General features: G+C 44.3%; 1 protein-coding gene across 1 annotated transcript in view; it reads right to left on the reverse strand.

The window, feature by feature from the left end:
* The window catches only part of FRMPD4 (FERM and PDZ domain containing 4), a 551,128-nt gene that overhangs the window by 36,315 nt on the left and 492,246 nt on the right, over positions 1-22,567 (reverse strand). Inside the window, exons 5-7 of the mRNA XM_031028288.2 lie at positions 12,882-12,927; positions 4,183-4,287; positions 1,223-1,330 (exon numbers count right to left, since the gene is read on the reverse strand). Of these exons, the coding sequence (XP_030884148.1) occupies positions 1,223-1,330; positions 4,183-4,287; positions 12,882-12,927 (259 nt within the window). The remainder of the gene's footprint in view (positions 1-1,222; positions 1,331-4,182; positions 4,288-12,881; positions 12,928-22,567) is intronic.

The following is a 22,567-nucleotide window of genomic DNA, read 5'->3' on the forward strand; positions in this document are numbered from 1 at the left end:
TTTACTCTCCTTCCAGAAGTCTGCCCACCTCTAGGCTAGCAGATCAATAATAAGAGTAACACCTTGCCATACACGGATTTTGAGTAGGAATAAAGGAAAAGGACTTTGTCAGTCACCCCCATTTGAAATGAGTGGTCTTGCACGAAGCTGATTGTTCAATGTAGAAGGATTTAAGGATGGCTTATCGGCTCCATCATTAATCTAGAATACCATCTGCTCTATAACCTGCTACATCAGCACCTACTTAAAGCAATTCCAAACAGGCTGCTTGTTGGTATCATGGCAATAAGGGAGCGGGCCTTTGCAGAAATGCTTCCACTCGTAAGGTCTATGCTGACTAATTTACAAAACTGAGAATTAGGGGTTGACTATTGACAGCCGTTTTTAATACAGACTTGATGCTCTCTTGATACATTATTATACAGATCATCACTAGGTACTTTTTTTTTAAACCTCAATAAAATCTCTTTTATGGTACCATTTGAAGAAAGCCTATTTTAGGCTGCTGGAGTGTTAGGGAGCAACCAATTTCTGCACACACTTTTGTCCAATAAAAAATAGAATATGCACTTTTTTTCCCAGGAAGGAAGTATGGGGGGAAAGAACCCATCTGCTGTGCTATAATACCCATTTCATAAAACTCACCTGTGGCTCTGCAATAATAGGATTGTTCTGTGACTCTTCCTTTTTACCCCTTCTCCTAAGAAGCATGCCTCATTTCTGTCTTTTTAGGTGTCATTTCCATGAAATTGGTTACACCAATTAAAAGTAAATGCTATCTTTATATTATCCTACCCCTTGTTTTTGCTGGACACCAAAGGAGCAGATATTCAATTAACTGCTAGCATCTTAATCTTCTTGGGGGCTGACATTGCTAGGAAATCCTCTGGCTTTAGGCAGGGTGCCAAGCCTTCTTGGGGACAGTCACACTCTTTTAATTAAACTGGAGTTGCGTTAAAATGACTAGCCCTAGTGGTTCGTCACTGAGAGCCTATCATATCATTTTGCAACACGTATACACGCACAGCACAACCTTCTTAGTTTAAGCTTTTTTACCCCAGTTTGTTTTTAAGTATTCACACACTACTTTATTTGGAAACAACCAAAAAACATCTCAGAAATAAACATAGTTCTGAAAGAAGGTGCTGCTACACGAGGTGGACAGTGGGACTTGCAAGCCACACCTGCCAGTGTCCACGTGGAGTTCAGCAGGTCCGCTTACCTTTATGGAGGTGTTGCAGTCAAAGCGAAATGATTTGGTCTGCCCATTTTCCAGATACACTTTCAAAACATTTGGCATAAAAAGAAGTGAATTATCCTTAACAGTTTCCTGTTTAATGACAGCAACAAAAAAGAAGGTCAAATGAACATTCTGCTCTTTGCAGAAGCAGCATATATCTACAAGGTATTCTAATCGCACCATTAAAAAAAAAAAAAAAGGGAACTCTCTAAGGCTAAAAGGTGTCCCTCCGGTGATATCTGAGTTCAGTTGTTCATAGCAAAACTCTTCTTTTCCAGCTACAAATAATTCAGTCGATGCAGATGAAAGAACTTTTTTTCAATCAGAAAATAAATCAGATGAATGTTTTTAAAAGTCAAGGTTTCCCATTGGAAAACCCAATGAAGGAAATAATTCCTTTGTAATTAAGCCACCACGCTTAGGACAACAAGCCCAGACTTCAGCAGAGCAGCCGATCTTGGAAAGAGCAGGGACCAGCAATGATGGTGTTTGATGTGGTGTCTGGCAGAGCTCATGCAAAGTGAGTAACAAGCAATAACAAGCTTGAAGTATAAAGTTGTTTTAGGAAACAATCTTTTTAAAGTAGGCTCCATGCCCAATGTGGGGCTCCAACCCACGACCCCGAGAGATCAAGAGTTGCACGCTCCACCGACTGAGCCAGGAAGGTAGAACAATTTTTAACCTTTATGGAATAATTTTTAACCCATTTAGAAATGTTCCTTAAACTCCAAGGGGACATTTAAGGAATGGGTTAGTGTGTTAAAGATTAAAACACTGAGTCTATAACAAACATCGTAACTTAAAAATAATTCAAAAAGAGATGCTTGGAACATGACCAAAAATTAACAATAGAAACGTATTCCTTTGAATTTTCTCTTTAATTGAAAGTAGGGAGATATGGCAGGGGAAGAAAGAAGGCATGTGGGATGAGTTCCGCCAATCTTTTCTCACATGTAGCTGGTCATGGGGTCACAGAAGTCAAGCGGAACTCACCAATCATGAAACCCTATGTCCCTTGTTCTACAGATGAAGAAACTGAAGACAAGATGTCCAGAGATTGGCTAATGTCCTACAGATAGTCCATGAGAACTCAGTCTCTAAGTATTTCTTTAAGAGACTCTTTGCCTTTCACTTTCTGTTCCTTTCTCTGAGTTTCCTCCCACTCCTTTCTCCTCCTGTGGACTTGACACATGACTTTCTTGCTACCCAATTCACGAAGGGGGTTTGGCTCCAAGTCCACATGAACAGACACACGATGACTCGGTAGAGCAAGAGTAGGCTGGACATGAAGATGGTTCCAAAGGTTGAGGTGCAGACACGTGACTGAACGTCCCTGCCACACATAGGCCTGTGGGGAGGCAGCGGGGGCTGCAGGTGATGACTGACCCCCAGAGCTGTCCTCACACACCAGCTGCCTTGAATGAGCCCTGTTATATCCAGGACGAAGTAAAACTGCCACTGCAGCTTCTAGAATCATATTCTCTCTAAAGATGTGCAAGCTGGGGCGCCTGGGTGGCTCAGATGGTTAAGCGTCTGCCTTCGGCTCAGGTCATGATCTCAGGGTCCTGGGATCGAGTCCCGCATCGGGCTCCCTGCTCCTTGGGAGCCTGCTTCTCCCTCTGCCTCTCTCTCTCTGTCTCTAATGAATAAATAAATAAAATCTTTAAAAAAAAAAAAAAGATGTGCAAGCTGATTGCCCAATCTCATGCTCGGAAGCTGGAGTAAAGATGGGGTAAGTTTCGGATGACCTTCTGCGATACCATGATTCCTCTGTGACTGGAACCTTCCTGCTTTGTCTTGTGAAATGCTAATGGATGCTAACTGCATCCAGAGGGGCAGGGAGGCACTGTGGTGAGCAGAACAGAGTGGGGTGAATGGGGACAGAGGAGATGGGGCGGGAGATGCGATTGGGAGGACAAGGCCACAGCTGAAATGCTCCCAGGGCAGCACAGTGACAGCCCGAGGCCCCTCCCACAAGCATCACGTAGTTGAACAGATTGGCCAGCTGACCCCTAGACTCCAAGCGGGGCAGACACAGGTCAGCAAGTTTTGACAAGGAGACACGTGGATCAGGAGGGCCTAGCTCAGGATGTGCAGGCCTACGTCTTCAAATTCAGATCCAGGACCACCCTCAGGGAAGAATTTGTGACCCGTCACGAGCATGTCATGGACGAGATTTTGTCCTTGTGAGTTTATTTAAACACCACCACCAGCAACAACATAACCTCCACAACAAAAGCTGGTATTTCAGAGGTCCAAAAATGATTAGTGCCTTAGATGACCACTTTCTAAAAACTAAAAACATGAGTCTAGATTTTCTTGGGGGAAAAAATGAAAAATACAGCATCCTATTGACGTTTGCACTGTTCATTTTGAAGATGAATTATGTGCCTGAGCAATCATGATTTCTATCAAGACCTATTGATGGAGATCCAGGAAATATTTCTTCACTTCTGCTTGCATATATAACACTTTCCCAGCATCTTAACTTCTTTCCATTTTGATTAGTGAAAAGAATAGACATTTGATTTTGAATAAGGAAAAACTTAGGGGAAACCTTTCTCAAAATATATAATGGAAGCATGCTCAGTTGGCACAATGAGAAGAAGCAGGTGGAAGTTCCAAAGAGGCCTATTTTCCTCAATATGGGGCAATGCCAGGGATCTCAGATCAAATTAACTTCTTTGCAAAGTAGTGAGATTTCTAACACTGGAAGCATTCAAAGACACACTGGATGACTACGTATTCTGGATACGATAGAGGGAACCCATCAGGCACAACATGGTGATCTCTCAAGCCCTTTACAATTCTGAGATTCAGCAGCCCTGTGAAATCCAACCACGAATTCTCAATTGACCATTCCAGAGGGGCGACTGGCTGTGCTTTGTGCAAAGCCCCTATTTCAGCCACTCTGAGTCGCAAGCAGGCAACAGTCAACTCACCGACACTTGGCCATTGATGATGACCTCCTCGGAGAACCGCACTTTGACTGGATTGGACTTTAATCTTGCCTTTTTTGCAGCACTAATAAATGCTGACTTGGGAGACTAGAAAAAAGAAAACATTGGATATGATTATTGGGAACATAATGCAAACCCTGGAACACTTGTTTTCTAAGCTTTATCCTCTCGAATATGCAATATTTTTGCTAAAAAGTATGTTTGGTGCATGTCCAATTCGAGGATGAAACACAAATCACGGAGGCAATCAAAACCCTGTCATGCTCATAAAGTAGGAGGTTTGATTTAGTCAGCAGACCAGAACTGCAAATAGCATGGTCCTTGTTCTTACTGAGCACATTCCCGAGGATCTTCTTATTTTTCTTGTTCTTAAAAAGGAAGAGAGGGAGAGAAAGAGAGCAGGGGCAGAGGAAGAGGGAGAATCTTAAGCAGGTGTTATGCCCAGAGCAGAGCCCGACACAGGGCTCGATCTCACAACCCTGAGATCACGACCTGAGCCGAAATCAAGAGTCTGACGTTCAACCAACTGAGCCACCCAGGCGCCCCACCCAAGGATTTTTTAAAATGATGGCTGTGAAAGTACACAAACCTTGCTTTGACTATAGAGCTTTGAGCGTGATGTGGGGGGTGAAGTGGTGGTCAAATCTCATGTTGGGTTCATGTCGAATTGATCACTCATTATTTTAATGAGGTGGAGAAGAGTCACTGATAGTTCTAAAGTGATCGATAATCCCACTGTTATTCACATGAAGGGCTTAAGGGCATGTGAACAGGCAAACGCACACACTTGCAAAACACCCCCACTTTATGTGCCCAAAACTTGAATTTCAGCCTCTTGTTGGTAACCTGTCATCCTGGGGTCTTGCAGGAGAGGGCAGAGACCACCTTGGCTTACAACTGAATGTGGACTTCATATTCTGTCTCATTGTAAAGGCTCTTTGTACAGTTGACCCTTCAATGGCACAGGATCCACTTATATGTGGATTTTTTGGGGAAAGTACAGTACAATACCATAAATGTACTTTCCTTTTTAAAATTTATATTTATTTTGTTATTATTTTTTTAAGTAATCTCTACACCTAACTTGGGGCTCAAACTCAAGACCCCAAGATCAGGAGTCAGATGCTCTACTGACTGAACCAGCCAGACACTCCAACATATTTTCCTTATGATTTTCTTAATAACATTCTTTTCCATAGCTTGCTTTATTCTAAGAATACAGTATATAATACATAGAACATACAAAATATGTGTTTACGTTATCGGTAGGGCTTCTGGTCATCCTATCAGTAGTTAAGTTTTTGGGGAATCAAAAGTTACATGCAGGTTTTTGATTGCACAGGGGTTGGTGCTCCCAAAACCCATGTTGTTCAAGGGTCAATTGTACTGTCTCTTATTGGAAAGAGGAGCCGAGTGACTCAATTTTTCTTCCTCAGAAACTAAACATGCAAGAGGGAAACTTGCTCAGAAGGGTACTATGATCCAGGGAGCTCTTGCTGCACAGTCCTGGTCAATTTACTCCATGTGAGAATCATCCTTGTTGCGTCATTTTAATGAAGCCTGAGGAGAGGGGAACTCACATCTAGGAGGCGTCTACTATGCTGCGGGCACCATTTGTTTATTTTTAAAGAGGACTGCATTCTCTACGGAAACTAATATACAGGTAAATATTTAGTTTGAATCATGAAATTGCTATTTTATAGATTAAAATTGTCAAATACTGCAAATTGCACATTGTCCAACCTAATGGTTTTCATGGTATGTAGTCCTAAGAGGTTCAGACTGTTGTGGAAAGAATCCTAGTAACTGACTCTAGAACCAACACAGAGGCTCAACTTTCTGTGTATTGTATTAATCTCAAGGCACAAAAGCCACTTAGGGTGTCCCATACTTTGAATTTCAAGTAAAAATGAAGAAGGTTCCCATCTTTGTCAAATACAAGTATACTTGAGATCAATCAAAACAACATGATGAAATGACAAATCCACACAATGGAATATTATTCAGCCATAAAATGGAATGAAGTTCTGGTTCGTGCTCCAACATAGATGAACCTCAAAAACATTGTGCTGAGTGAAAGAAACCAGACACAAAAGGCCACGTATTGTAGGATTTGATTCCATTTACATGAACTGTCCAGAACAGGCAAATCCATATAGACAGAAGGTAGATTAGTGGTTGCCCTGGGCTGGGGAGGAGAATGGGGAGCGACTAACATCTGCAGGGTTGATTTCCTTTTGGGGTCATGAAAAGGTTCTGGAACTAGACAGCAGCGACAGTTGAACAAGATGGTGGATGCACTTAATGTCCCAGATTTGAATACTTTAAAATAGTGAAAATGGTAGCTTTACGTTATGTGCATCTTACTATAAGAAGACAAAATCACTATTGAAAAAAACACGATAAAATATGTGTATGTCTATTTCCGGGTGGAGTTTTCTTAAATACTGGAAAAAAATCCTGTTATCTCAAGTTCCCCTCCACACCCATCCCACCCTCTGCTCTGATCAGTGTCTGAGGGGACTGGATGGATGAATGAATGGTTTGGCTGCCAGAGCTTTAATTCCCCTATTTATGCAAGATGTTTTCAGAGAAGGGCTGCCCTCTTAGAACACAACAAAAGAAAACAAAACCAAGAACCCAAAAGACTCTAAAGAACAACAACTTTGAACATGTTCAACATGACTTTTTAAAAGTCCTACTCCAGGGGCGCCTGGGTGGCTCAGTCGTTAAGCATCTGCCTTCGGCTCAGGTCATGGTCCCAGGGTCCTGGGATGGAGCCCCGCATCAGGCTCCCTGCTCCGCGGGAAGCCTGCTTCTCCCTCTCCCTCTGTGGCTCCCCCTGCTTGTGCGCGCGCTCTCTCTCTCTCTCTCAAATGAATAAATAAAATCTTTAAAAAAATAAAAAATAAAAGTCCTACTCCAGGGGCGCCTGACCGGCTCAGTGGGTGGGGCATGAGCTTCTTGATCTTGGGGTCGAGTGTTCAGAGCCCCACGTTGAGTGTAGAGATTACTAAACAAACAAACTTAAAAAAACAAAAAGAGTCCTACTACAGAGCTTAAGTGATGCGACGGTGGCGTTCTCCTCCCTATCTGTAATTCTAGACTGAGTTTGGTGATGATTAATGAACAAATCGTGTGGTTTTGATATGCCATTTTTCAGCTGAAGGGAAAACATTATTCTCCCTTAATGATTTTAAGCAGGCAATATTTACACCGGCGCAATGGGTTTCGCACAAGGGGAGTGGCTGTCAGAAAGCCACCCGGGACTGACGCCACTGATTAGATGAGGTGCTTGAGCGAGGCCGTGCCCCGAGGCTCCAGCGTTGTTTGTGAATGAAGCCTCTCACAAGTGTCCAACACGCCAGGTACGGACGTTGGTTCCTCTGTGCATCCGAATCTTTTAATGTAATACTTTGCCACATTTTCTTAAGATGATCTATGTGTGTCACTGCTTGCCTCAATAAAAAGCATTTCACAGGGATGCCTAGGTGGCTCAGTCGGTTAAGCATCGCCTTCGGCTCAGGTCATGATCCCAGGGTCCTGGGATTGAGTCCCGCATCGGGCTCCCTGCTCAGCGGGGGGGGGGGTGTGTGTGTGTGTGTCTGCTTCTCCCTCTCCCCTATAGCCTCTTCCCCAGATTTATTTGCCCTGCCCTAACGACAAACCTGATAAATGAAGAGAACCAGCCAGGAACCTAGATAGCCAAGGTAGTTAAGTAAATACTATTCTACATGTATTTTGAAGTCAACGGACTTGGGATACAAGGCCAAGAATTCAGGCCAGGGCATTTTTCTTGTTCTGGATTTGCGACTATTTTATATAACTGACATATGTTTTAAAAATTCCTTCTGGTTAGTAAAAACATAAGCTCCTTGAGTCTGAAGGTCACTGAGTTAGAGTCAACAAAATAATGGCTTATCCCACTGGCTGGAGTTATTTGCGACACGCGGGGTATGTAATCCCGCCATGACTGTGGTTTTCACTCGGATCTCCTTTTGCAGCTCAAAAAACATACAATGTACACCACTCAGTAACCCGATGAGTTAATTCTTAGGAACCTAAAGGCCCGTAGGTGCTGATCACAAGCATTTCCTATCCTGTGTTGGGAAATGATGAGTAATTACCATTTAAAATAATCAGATTCTCCTGCCATTAATTAATTTAAGATTAGAAGGGCCCTAATCAGCCTCTGCACCTCTTTCCAAATTTGCTGTTGCTAAGGTGGCCAGAGTAGATGTGTGCCATGCTCTTGGGGCTTTTAGATGCTGAGAAGTCACTAGAAAACATCATTTGGAAAAAATTACATAAATACGGTAAAATTTCTGAAACTAAAGCATAAGGTCTTACATTTGCACTTCCTGTATGTCTACAGTACTACAGACACAGTAGGCATGGAGTAAATATTTGCTGAGGTCTAAGTAGCCCACAGTTCTCACCGGGTAACTTAGCGTGGAGTTCCCCCAAAGTAGATCCTGAGACAAGACTCCACAAACAGGTAGCTGAATGGGAGGCACTCCCAGGAAGCACGCATAGGTGGGCAGGAGGAAGGGAGACAGGGGGTGGAAGAGTAAGCCAATGAAGCATTCTGTAAGTCATTCGCCACTGTGAGCAACTGGAGCTTAAAGCGGTTGGGGACATCTTGGAACGAGGCAGCCCACAGGCCTCAGAGTTAGAATGTCAGAGGAGACAGAGAGCTAGGGTATATATTCATCAGCTCCTGTCAATCAGTGATGGAGGGGCTGCTCGTCCAGGAGTGTTATTTCCTCAGCACTTGTGGCCTGCTGCATGAGCATCCTCTTGCAGCCCGAAAAAACCCATGGGCAAACAATCACTGGCGCTCTCGGCTGGGTATTGGGCTGGCACGCTCAGCATGACACATGGCAGGAGGATCTGGTCTGGGTTCTGATACCATCTAATACTCGGGGGCTCCCATGAGGGGATATGTGGCCTCCCTCACGTGTGTGGAACCTAGTGGAAGTTGGGCAGGAAGGGAGAAGCAGGCAAGCAGGTCCCTCAGCTCTTGCGCCTAGAAAAAGGCTGAGTGAATGTGAAGCATGGACCACAGAACGGAGAGTGACTTATCCCAAGTCTCACTAAGCTGGGACTGTGTGAGGGGAGGTAACTGAGACTCTTTCAATAGTCTCTGTCTTTAGACTAGGAAGTTCTGGAAGTTCTAGATTTGGGAACTGTGGGAGGCAGAGTCAAAGGAGAGGAGGAAGGAGTTAGCCAAGAAAGCTCTGTAATAAAAAACAGTAACAGTGCAAGGAAAGAAGATGGTATAAAAGATGGAATAAAATTCATAAGAAATCCAGGGACGCCTGGGTGGCTCCGTCAGTTAAGCTTCTGCCTTCGGCCCGGGGCCATGATCCCAGGGTCCTGGGATCGAGCCCCGCATTGGGCTCCTTGCTCGGCGGGGAGCTTGCTTCTCCCTCTCTCTCCCTCTGCTTGTGCTCTGTCAAATAAATAAAATCTTTAAAAAAAAAAATTCGTGAGAAATCCAGAAATTCCTTTTCTAGAATGCCATTGTAATGGAATGGGGGAACTACTGACTAGATACAGATAAAGACTTCTACACAAAGATGTTGCATGCAGAAGTAAAAACCATTGAAGTCAGTATGAAGGGTGCTGGTTAAGTAAATCCTGGTTCGATAGAATGCTTTCCAGCCATGGATACGATGCTTACAAAGAATTCTCGATGGTATGAAACCATGCTTATGATAGACTCAGTGAAAGGAGCAGAAGAAACTGTATGTCCAAGATCTCCACTACTGACAAGGCATCTATCAAATGACTGGAAGGAAACAGGCCGATTGTTTACACTGCTTGTCTCTGAGGAAAAGACGTGCTGACACATATTTTTTTGCTTTTGTGTGTGTTTCTTTCTATACTTCCACAATTTTTCTCTAAGAAATAAAGTAAACATGGCGGAGGGGGAGAGCCATCTATAATGCTTCAAAAACAAGGCAGCAGCCTGTTAAAAATGGCTTCTCAAAAGCCTCAGGAGTTTCCACAGCTGGGCTCACTGTGGGTGCCCCGGGACTGTGTGGAGTGAGGTAAGAAGGGGCAAACATCGGCTCTCTGTCTGGACTGGACCCTATTAGGCAGAAGAAATACAACATCACAAATGCTGGCCGGCAAGTTACAGGATAAATTAAAATGCTAATTTTGACTATCTGCAATAAAAGTAGAAATTATACACGTTCTTTTGGCCTGGTGGGTCATCTGTTCCAGGAAGCCAATCCCGACTGCTGAGAGAAATGTTCAGCAAGTAAGTGGGACCCAGGGAGGTTTTGTATTTTAAAAAGCAATGTGCCGGTAGGAAAATCCAAACACAAAAATGTAAGGAACAACATGTAGCCTCTTCTCCCATCTTCTCTCCTCTCTGGGTCTAATCTGTCTATTTAAGTCACTTTGGGGTTTCAATTCCTTCATTTCCATTCCCATACTGCAGAGGAAAAAGCCACTTTGGGCTGGATCAGTGAGGGGAGACTCTAGGTGGGACAGTGGTTCCCAAGTGGAAGGAATCCCCCCGACACCAGGCACCCCTGGCAATGCCTGGAGACGTTTTTGGTTGTCACAATATGGGGAGAAGGTACCACTAGCATCTAATGGGTAGAGGCCAGAGATACTACTAAATATCCCATAGGCCATGGAACGACACCACAGAATGTAGAGTTCTCCAGGCCAAATGTCAGCAGTGGGGACGGTGAGAAACCCTGAGATAGCATTTAGAGCTTGTGCTGAGGCTTGGAAGGTGAGAACGGTTTGGCTAGGCTGAGGAGGTGGGGTGGGGTATGTAGTGGGCATTTCAGGAAGTAGGGCTGGTCAAGGAAAGTCAAAGACGAGGATTCCATCCATAATGACCAGGCAGGGAGAGACTGCTGCGAGGCGCAGAGGGGCAGCCGTTGGCCAGAAGAACATGCCACACTTGTTCCTGGAAAGCTCCAGATGATCGATTACAGGAAGTTCCATGACTCACTGATAATAATGAGTATTCATATGAATAACCAGTCACGCACACTCAAATGGCAAAAACAGCAAGCAAAGCCACAAGACACAACCCTTAACTTAAATGCCAAACTCCTTGTTCTTTCTCCAACTTTACTGCATGGGGTAAAACATCACCTCACATTGCAAAAATAACCTGGTATGGAATACAATGGTTCTGCAGTCAAATGCTCTACCACTGAGCTATACCCCCTGGAATACAATGGTTCTGATCTCGCATGTCTAAGAGGTTACAAAGTGGGAAGAGAGAATTCAGGAAACACAAGGTGAACTTGAAGTTCCATTAGGAATTTGTAGTTGGCCAACCACTCAGTTATTGTAGACACTTCCATTGGCTTCACCCAACCTATTTGTCCACTGTCAAGAAATGAGGAAGTGTGGATAGATTTGAAGTGAGTGTGAGTGACAATCTGGTTAACAGAAACAATGTAGCTGTACTTTCTCTGGAAGGAATCACAGAATCATGAGATGCAGAGCAGGGGAGCCCTTGCCCATGAGTCAGTGTGACCCTCTCAGGCAGGTGCAGAAATCTGAGTGGGTGTGGGAGTCACCTGTTCTATTGCTGGGAACTAGATCTCAAATCTCGGTTCTCTTACATCCTGCTGTCTCCTTGGTTTTCAAATCCAGACATGCGTGTGCAGTTGTGGCAGAGAGGGACCAAAAGGAACAGTGAATGGTAAACTAAGCTTTTATTATAAATAGTTACATCCTGGATGGCATGATTTATTGTCTTGGTTAATTCTATTTGTTATCTTATTGGAATCTTGAATACATATTTTTTTCCTGCCTGAAATGCTTAGGCCATAGTGCTTAGGAGGAAAGTGCTGGGACAGGGGAGAGGAAGAGTTTGGTCAGGAGATGGAGACTGACCATTGGCAGAGCCTCCAACTCCACGGGGAAGAAAACAGAAGCATAAACAGGTGGGATCTCCATGAATCCCTGCAAAGGCCACAAAGTACCGATGGTAAATGTTTTGGGGGGCGGATCTGGAGGAATTTCTTGCTATTTTTGGGTTCAACTGCCGATGTATGGAATTCACAAGCAACAGCAAATCTACAGAAATAGAAAGTTAGTAGTTGCCTGGGTCTGAGGGTAGGCAGGGGGTATTCACTGTAAATGGGAACAAGGGTTCTCATGGGCCTGAAGGAAGTGTTCTCGAACTGGACCGTGGTGATGTCTGCAAACTTTGGTAAATTTTATACAGATCATTGAATTGTACGCTTAAATCAAATTCTGACAGCCGTATTTCCTCTAATAGCCACCTTTAAAGGGGGGAGGTCTCCCTGAAATATCTACCAATTAGAAGGGGATATGAAAAAGAATTATGCTAGAACATCCTACAATCAAACATTCCCATTCCATTTGTGATTCTTAAGCTAGAAACCATAAGAAAGTCTTGAGTCTTGTCTGATTTACAGATGTAAGTCCCACAGATTGAATAGCTGGTTTTCAAGAGATATAGAAAATGCGTTATTTTCCTTTCTCTCCTATGAATGGTTTTGCTATCATGGTGTATAAAATACAAATAATGAAGATTTCTGAACTCATATTGTGAGTGCATGCTGTTTTTCTCTGCTGTTACTCATTGTCACGGTTTCCCCGGCCTGGGAGGAGGAGGAGGCTAGAATCCTGGGATCATACAGTGGCACTTTGACTCACAAGACACTTACAGGGTAAGGCTGAATAACAGTGAGGAGTATCGATTCTTTGCAGCTTCTGAAAGAGAAGAAAAACAAACATATTTATGAAATGCACAGAGGCCGGACTCTACATGACAGCGTTCTTTTGAAATGCAATGCATGATGTGTTGGCGAACGTTTCCGGGGCTCTCAGGCAGAGTAAATCAAAAAGCTCAAAAATGGGCTTTCAGACCTCAGAGAAAACCAAAATCCAGTGTTCACCCAGTGTAACAAACAGCCTGATTGAAAGCTTCCCATGCGGTTTATGTTGGGCACCATTATCTGTGAGGCCGAACAGCACGCCTTTGAAATCAACACTCGCCCAGAGAAACGACTGTTGGAGAAGCCTCGACTCCATCAGTCTCCGCACTTTCCGCTACCCTCCACATTGATTCTCCCCCTTTTGATTTTAATTTTCTAGAAAGGGAATCGATTTTTAAAAATTCGTAACATCCATATCTGCTCAGGGTCAGCAGCATGAAAGAGAACTGTCAGTGCGGGTTTCTTGTGTGCAAATAGCACCCCGCGAACATCACTTCCCCACGCCAGGGAGCTCACCGGGTCCACAGTAACAATGCCCAGGACGCTGGGGCGCTAAGTAGTTCAGATGGGCACTCGCCGGGAAATAGTGTTCACGATAGGTGTCCCCCAAGGCAATATCATGGTTTATTTAATGTCCCCCAAATAACCCAATCCTGACAAATAACTCAACCCCTCAGGGAAAATCATGCTGTGGGTATAATACTTTTCCTTCCTTCCCTTTCCATCCTGAGTAGAAGGAAGGTCAGATGCCACTTTGTTGAGGAGACGCTGACTTTTCCTACTTTAGGTTTTAATGAATGACCTGCTTTTGCGATTTACTGTCCAAATGAATAAAGTAAAGGGAGTCCGTTTCAAGGCCATTTCCTGGAAGAAGCCACGGCAGATCGTATTTCTAGCAATCTTTGCACTGGGGCTAGGTGCCCTCCCGTCAGGCTGGGTTGGACTGGGTTGGGCCACTGGCCACGGCAGCGCTGGGTGTGGACCGGGAGGTGGGGAGTGTGGTGGGGGAGGACAGAAATCAACAGAGTAGAGAGGGGAGGAATAAAACGCAAGAAACTCAGAGAAGTACCAGAACATCTCGGATGATGGTAATTTTGGGTGGCGGCAGGGAGCAGCACGTGGTTGATAGCAGCCCGTGTGCTCCCATGCGTTCCCAGTTGCCAACGGTGGGCAGAAAGCTCCAGTAAGAAGTACGCAGCCAGTATTCCCATTAGATGGAGAAACAGAGCAACAGTATAACCAAGGCAGAGTGAAGTGGATACAAGGAGTGATCATGCATTGCTGCTGGGTGTGTGGACAGGTGCAGCCCTTCGGCGGAGCATTGTGGCATCACTAGGCAAAGCTCAGTGTCACATGCACTATGACCTCAGCTTTCCACTCTGGTTTAGATCACAAAGAAATTCTGCCGCTGGCCTTTAAGGGCTGTATGGGGGTGAAGCACTAGAGAGCAGCTGGGCATCCAGCTATAGGACAGTGGACATGGACGTGCGTGGATGCACAGCATGGAAGGATGTGACAGGAAGAGGCAGGAGCCTAGCTGTGCCTGGAAACTCTGGGGATGGTGCTTCAAACGCAAGGTAAGAAACCAGACAGGGTACAGAACAGAAGACCATTCGCAAAAGCACAAAAACACACGCGCATACTAAAGGACACACTAAACGTGTTCCAAAGGATTTCTCTCAGGGGAGAGAGGGGCGGGCGTGAATATAAATAAGCAACATCAGAGAAGAGGGGCCTTCCATGGGTCTATGATGATTGTTTATACCCTGAATGGATGAGTTTGATGAATTCCACTCTCTGCACGTATGGTTTAATAAAAAACTCATGATTTGGAAGAGGATGAAGAAATGGGGGGTAGATGTATGTTAGCAATCTTACGAACTGCTGAAGGGGAGGTGGCTCTTGGAGACCTCTGAAGTAATCCCTCATTTGCTCACCAAGACAATGGAGGACCAGCCTCCCAACTCTTTGGGGCCAATCCACTGCACCAAACTACCACTCATTTGGTGGACCTAACACCATCCCCCAGCCCCCACTGTTGCCATACAGATGTCTGCATGAGAGAAACAAACACTCAGAAAGCAACACAAGTGCTGCTTCTCAGCTCTTACTCGAGTTCCCCTTGCTTGAGGGAAACAAGGAACGCCCAGCAGATGAGAGATGGGATACAGCCCAGTTGACTGAAGCCTTTGTGCACATGGCAGCCATAGTAGTGGGCGTGCTCTGCCCAAGGCCTGCCCCCAGGGCCCTCGGGAGCAGGCACTGGGCCCAGGGATCCGTGCTCAGGGCAGAGCTGATTGGACCCAGGGGTTGGAGTGAGCCAATCGGATTTCCTCTCTGCAGGATCAGAACCAAGAAACACAAGAGTGTTGGATGCTGAGGGCCAGTCGTGGCTGAGCCAAGAGTAAAGGTGACAGAGGCTGGTACTCCCCTGTGCCGTCCTGGCTCCCACCATCCTGTTAGAAAGAAAAGGATTGATGGAAAAATCTCAATAGAACTATTCTCAGCTCAGGGAATGGGCTTTTATTTCTGTTTCCTTTCATCTACAAGTACTTAATTACCCCTGCCAGACATGAAGAATGAACTCCATAGTGCTTTGGGTCTGTTAGGATTCCTCACTCAATCCTACGATGGGTAAAACAACAACAACAACAACAACAACAACAAGGAAGCCCTGTGTGTTCGTAAGTTACAGGATGCCAAGCCAGCTGAGGCGGATCCAGCTGAGGCTTCATGCCAACAGATCCCAATCAGCTTTGCACGCCAAAGCAAGGTGCTGCAGGACTTTCAAGGAGGTACTGAAAACCAGAGTTTGGGACTTTTAACCCCTTATGCACCTCGGAGCTGGACTCATTGCTTAATTAAAAACAACAACAACAAAAGGCAACTGGGAGAGGTTGGTAGAAGCAACATATGCCCAAAGAACAGAGGCTACATTTACAAAATTCCTACCCTCCCACTGAGGCAGGCCTAAAGTGTGCAATTCCTGGGGCCAATATGTGGACGATGCAGTAGAAACGGTACCTTGGGGTCATTGAATAAAGGCATCTTGCTCAGCTGAGCCGCTCTAGGGGTGGGAGAGCTTTGGTAGAAAGATGGAGAAGCCAGCCATCCTCTGGGTTCTCTCTGACTCAAGGGAGCTGCAGTTGGAGCCACCCAACAGAGAAATCTTCCAGGAATCCACAAACATGCCCATAAGGGAAAGAGTCAACTTTCTTTTTCTTTTTTAAAGATTTTATTTATTTGAAAGAGAGGGAGTGAGCATGAGCATGGGGAGGGGCAGAGGGAGAGGGAGAAGGAGTCTCCTTGCTCATGGGGCTCGATCCCAGGACCCTGGGATCATGACCTGAGCGGAAGGCAGCTGCTCAACCAACTGAGCCACCCAGGCGCCCAAGAGTCAACTTGCATTATCCTCCATAGATAGAGGAAACACCAATGCCAGATTACATTGGTGCCAATCAAGTGAGAACTCTTCTGCTTTTTACCTCACTGTCCTGGTCCCATTTCTATGTGGAAGGAGCCAAAGCTAGAGAAGAAGGTTGGGGAATGCCCCTTAGCCCACTGCAGGCTTCCCAGGCATGGAACAGGGGCAAGGAAGGCGTTTTGTGGAGTTGGGAGTTTCGATTCTTACACAACAATTGAATGTTTAAACTATAGATTACAAGCTGTTGTGATTACAAGTGTACAAGTGACTGGAGAATTTCCCTAAACCTGCTTTGGATCTCTTAGAATTCCTAACCCTAAGATCCTGGGGGTGGGGGTGCTGTGTGTGGATCTAAGCCATTTTAAAATCGCTTCAACAGAAAGATTAGAATGGAGAATGGAAGATGCCACATTCCAGTAAGCAGATAACTTCCTTTTATGAAGGTCTAAAACAGCTAGGGACGTTAAAAAATACATTTAGGGGCATGTGTAGAGAAGTATTATTTCATAATAAATTCCAGGTGACTCTTCTACTTTTGAAGAATAGCTTCAAAGTGCAGTACCAATAGTTTTGAAATAGTTGAGTTTGTTAAAAGCATCATTTAAATCCCTGAATCACAGTGCTGATCTGCAGAGGAAAATAGAGTTTGACCTCCCCTAAACTGCTCCTATCAAATTTGCCTTTGATTCTTCAACAGAAGTCCCTTATCTCTTTTTGATGGGATCCCTTGAAACATGTTTGGGACATCCGGCATCAGCGGTTGCAGGTCACGCTTTGGCAACACATCCCATGTGTAAATTTCCCTGGCTGTGAATTTGTTGCAGCAAGCAAAGTGATGTGAGGAAGAGCTAGGATTCTAATGAGGCTTTCGGTGTTAAAATCTCTTCCAACAATGCAGCTAAAGCCCGTGTCGTCTTTTTCTTAGAGCAGCATAGCTTGGCATCTTTCCTAAACTGCCTCTCTCACTTCATATTTACATGAATTTACTGTCGCAATATGTAATCATATTGGCATGCACTATTGTATATTTCCTTCTGCACCAACTAAATAGATCCCCTGATCAACTCAGAAACTGATACAGATGTAACAAAGTTCTGAAGAGCCCTGAGATTTCCTCAGAGATTGGGAAAACGAAACAAAACCAAGCCCAAATAACTAAAATATATAGGAAGATATTTTATGTCAAAATTCAAGAGTCCTGCTTAAAAAAAAAAGTCCAAAAAATTAACTATAAGGTTTTAAACTTCAAAAATGAAGTAAGGAATCAATCTATGAAGGCTGAAAGGTTCAGCTATGGGAAGGCAAAATAAAGAGGTAATTTAGGGCTATATATGAAAGGATTTGGTAAACTGTAACATGACATTCTAACATGATGCGACTGATGTGCAGTATTTTTATTTGAAAAGAAAGGTGGTAAGGCACAGAGAAAGGGCATTGGAACTCTCACTTCTAAGGTAAATGCACACACAACATCAGATTCTTTCTTCTTCTTGTACTTCAGAGTTCTTCGGCGAGATTAGCAAAATATTCTTTTCTGCAAGCTACTGCGTGCACCTCAGCCCTTACACTCTCGGCTGGTGGACAGCTGCTGATGAAGGAAATCAGAGATGATTATAACAGCATTTCTCCAGTGACTCTTTGCTCAGAAGAGCCTTTCTGCAGTCCTAGGCTTCCTTTTTATTTTTTTCTTTCTATCTGAACCAGGAGATGTGAAAAGAACATTAAGATTTTTATGATCTGAGAACCAGCCATAACATTGTCTGCCTAGTCAACTGCAGGCAAAGCCGGAGGAAATAATGCTGCCCTTCACTTTTAGAAAAGTTGTCACAGGACTACTTAGATTGGTGGTTTAATGCTTCATCTAGTTGACCTTTCCAACACTCTGCAGAGAGACACTAATTATCCATTGTATCGATTCCTACCATGTGCTAAAGCCATTAGCTGGAAGAGAATGGAAACAGCTAGCAAATGGCTAAGCATTCAAACCAGATCAACACATTAAGGCTAAGTGTGATCTGTCATGGACATTAGGAAACATCAACGCTCTACACATTGTTGCTGAACCGTGTCTTTACTTTGATAACTGCAAGGAATGGGATTATTTGTCATTTCTCAGTTATGTTCAGGGGATGCTGACAAAGAAAATGCACATAATGAAGCCACCATAGTCATCAGGGCAGCTAAGACAGAAGAGATGGATCAAAGAGTTCACTTGTCCAGGAGCACCGGCCTGGCTGCCACTAATTCTACAGTGTCTCTCCCAGTACCATTTTAACCCTTGAGAGAGGGGTTATACTGCCAAGCAAAAAAACCCCAACAGTTTGGTAGCCAGTGGGAAAAATGGAGAGAATTTAAGAAAAGATCCTTAATAAGCAATAGGTTAACGACCTCACCCTGAAAAACTGGATGACTGAACTGTTCATCTTTTCCCATCTGAGCTACAGAGGCCCCCCCAAGAGGGACCTCAATGAACCACACCTTCTGGTATCTAGACCTTGCGTAGTCTCCTCCCCTTGAATCCGGGCAGGTTCTGTGACTTACTTTTGATAAACAGAAATAGTGTGGAAGGGACACTACATGACTCCCAGGCCTCGGTTAGAAGAATCCTAGGAAGCCTTGCAGAGACCCATTCCACGGGTATCTTGGAATGCTCACTGAGAAGCCACCTACCAGGTAGGAAAGCCAACAACCGTGCGACCACCATGTTGTGAGGAAGCTGGCCATGTGGAGAAGCCCCGTGGAGAGAGGGGGACTCGCCTGGCCAGCTGCACCTCTGTCGGCTGCCCAGGTCCAGGCAGGAACGCAGGAATGAACTGCTGGGATGAGCCACCTGGGATGTGCAGCCCAAACAAGCCTGCATGTGGCTACAGCTCTAGCTGGCTCTGAACAGCAGTGACAAGAGAGATACCAGCGAGAACCATGTGGATGAGTCCGGTCAACCCGCAGAGCACGACAGAGAAGAAATTATTTTATTATTTATTTTATGTATTTATTAGTTATTAATTAATTAATTATTTTATTAAGCCCTTACATTTGTTGGGCAGCAACAGAAAACTGGAAAACCATCTGTCCATAAGGACTTTGAAAACTATGTTTTTAGGGGCACCTGGGTGGCTCAGCCGGTTAGGCGTCCAACTCTTGGTTTCGGCTCAGGTCACGATCTCAGTGGTTGTGAGATGGAGCCCCATGTTGGCCTCTGCGCTCAGAGCAGAGTCTGCTTGGGATTCTTTCTCCCTCTGCCCCCCCACCCCCCACCCCGCACACACATGCGCTTTCTCACTCTCTTCCAATAAATAAAAATCTTAAAAAAGAAAAAAAAACTATGTTTTTAAAAAACAGTCATCAAAGGGGTCAAATGATTTTGAAATTGAACATGTCTCCCTTATCAAAGAAAAGACAGGGTCCAATTTAATGGCTCCCCAGAATACCGTGACATGGACTCACATTGAAATACAAAATGTCCGTCCTACAAACAGAGGTGGAAGCAGGGACAAAGATGCTCTAATACACTCGGGAGAAAGAAAAAGTTCCTACCAGAGTCTTGGAGTAAAAGTGCTTCACTACAAAGAAGAATTTTGAGGGCACAATTGGCAGCATATTGTTGGGTAGGTATTTGAACTTTGCAGAGCAAGGATTAAAGTACGTTGTAATTTTAGGTTTAGAATTAAATACTTATATACAGCCAAGGACTATAAATACAAACCTAGGGAGAAACCACAATTCTTTGCAAAATCGAATTCACATTTTAATGAATGTAGTTAAGGCTTAGGCTGTGCTTTTCTTTGTGAAAAATATTAGGTCATTAGGTTAAAATCACATAAATGATGCAGTGATTATCAAAATTAACATTTAAATGAAATCGGCTCGTTTCAAGCACTTTATTTTACTGTACTTTTTAAACCTTTGCAGTGAAATTTCAGGTTAGGCGCTCAGAATGTGGGAACTGCTGTCAAGAGAGTTTCATTTGCATGTGATGTTTGTTTTTGGTCTGACCTAAATTTTTTGCCTATTTAATTTATTTCCAGCTGAATGAATGTTGTCTTTCACCTTTGAACTACTTACCTTTAACTAATGGATGAAACCGGTACTTAGATTTAAGATTCATAAAGGACAGCTGGAGCTCTTGAGATAAAAATTAAATTGTTTTATACACATGTATGATACTAAGTAGCTCTCACCTCATTCACTCCTTTGATAAGTATTTACTGAGTATCTAGTAGTGCCAGGCATTTGAGATACATTGATGGTTCTCAACAGGGAACGATTCTGCGCCACAGAGCGCATTTGGCAATGACTGGAGACACTGATGGTTGTCACAACAACGGGGATGCCACTGGCATCTAGTAGGTAGAGGACAGTGTCCTACAGTGCACTGCACAGCCCCCTAAAACAAACAATTTTCAGCCAAAAGTGTCAGTAGTGCCCAGACTGAGAGACCCTGGGCTGTATCAGACATACCCCTCAGGAATAATCGCTATCCTGACTTCGTTTTTCTATTCTTTTCTTTCTTTATTCCTTTCTATTTTTTAGAGAGAGAGAGAGAGAGAGAGAGAGAGAGGGGAGTGGGGGAGGGGCAGAGGGAGAGGGAGAGACAGAATCTTAAACAGGTTCCATGCTCAGCACAGGGCCTGATGCGGAACTCGATCTCATGTCCCTGAGAACACAACCTGAGCCGAAACCAAGAGTCCAGCGCTTAACTGAGTGCGCCACCCGGGTACCCCATTCATTATCCTGACTTCTAACACCACAGAACAGTTTACCAATTGATGGACATTTGGGTGGTTTTCAAATTGGAGCTGTAAGATGGTATTGCTATTATTATTCTTGTAGATGTCCTCTGGTGAAAAAACGTACACACTTCTGTTTGGCATGTACCTAGGAGTAGGGCTGATAGGTCACTGGGTATGCACGTGTTCAGGTGAAGACAGCGTTTTATTTGACTGTGCCATTCCTTCGTGGTCCTGTGACATGGCTAGCTCTTTAATATGACGAACTCTACTAGCCTTCCTTAACCTTATTCTTTTACTCTTCTTGGTGTCTGACTGAGCTCCAGGAATGTCCTAAAGTTACTTATACATAGTTAAAGCTCTGTCGTCTTAGAGAGGGGTGCAAAAAGGTATGAGTGTACAACATTCAACTCATCCAACTAAATACTACAAACTGTATCAAAATTATTGGGAATCCCACAGATTTTATTTTAATAGTTCTTTTTTTTTTTTTTTTAAGATTTTATTTATTTATTTGACAGAGAGAGACACAGCGAGAGAGGGAACACAAACAGGGGGAGTGGGAGAAGGAGAAGGAGGCTTCCCTCTGAGCAGGGAGCCCGATGTGGGGCTCGATCCCAGGACCCTGGGATCCTGACCTGAGCCGAAGGCAGACGCTTAACGACTGAGCCACCCAGGCGCCCCGGGAATCCCACAGATTTTAAACGGTGCTCCATGCAACCCTTCTGAGACAGGGCCACAGGCCAGTAGGAAGAGTCCTAGGCATGCTGTGTGTTTTCTTCTTCTTCTTTTTTTTTTAATTAATCTTTTTAAGAGTTTTTATTCATTTGAGAGGGAGGGTGCACAAGCAGGGGGAGGGGTAAAGGGAGAGGGAGAAGCAGATTCCCCGATGAATGGGGAGCCTGATGTGGGGCTCGATCCCAGAACCCAGAGATCATGACCTGAGTTGAGGGCAGTTGCTTAACTGACGGAGCCACCCAGGTGCCCCTGCTGTGCATTTTCAACCAGAAACTCTCCAGGGCTTTACCCACTGGATTGTGGGTTAGGTGTCTGTTGAAGAAAGGATTCTACTGCTAAAAACAAATAAGAAAACCAATGGACAAAAAGATTGCTATTGGTTCATCAAATTCCAGTAGGCCTTAGTGTGCAATTCTAAATCTCATTCTGAATTTCCATGAAGCTATCCGGCATCCTCTTCTAGCTTTAACTTCCAGTCCTCAATGAAAAGTAAAGTTAAAAAAAAAATTCAAAAAAAAGTAAAGTTTTGGGGCACCTGGGTGGCTCATTCGTTAAGCACCTGCCTTCGGCTCAGGTCATGATCCCAGGGTCCTGGGATCGAGCCCCACATCGGGCTCCCTGCTCCACGGGAAGCCTGCTTCTCCCTCTCCCACTCCCCCTGCTTGTGTTCCCTCTCTAGCTGTGTCTCTCTGTCAAATAAATAAATAAAATCTTTAAAAAATAAAATAAAAGAGTACAGTTTTATT

The sequence above is a fragment of the Leptonychotes weddellii genome, chromosome X (genome assembly GCF_054177405.1).
Source record: "Leptonychotes weddellii isolate Sample4059 chromosome X, ASM5417740v2, whole genome shotgun sequence".
In the NCBI taxonomy this organism is placed as follows: Eukaryota; Metazoa; Chordata; class Mammalia; order Carnivora; family Phocidae; genus Leptonychotes; species Leptonychotes weddellii.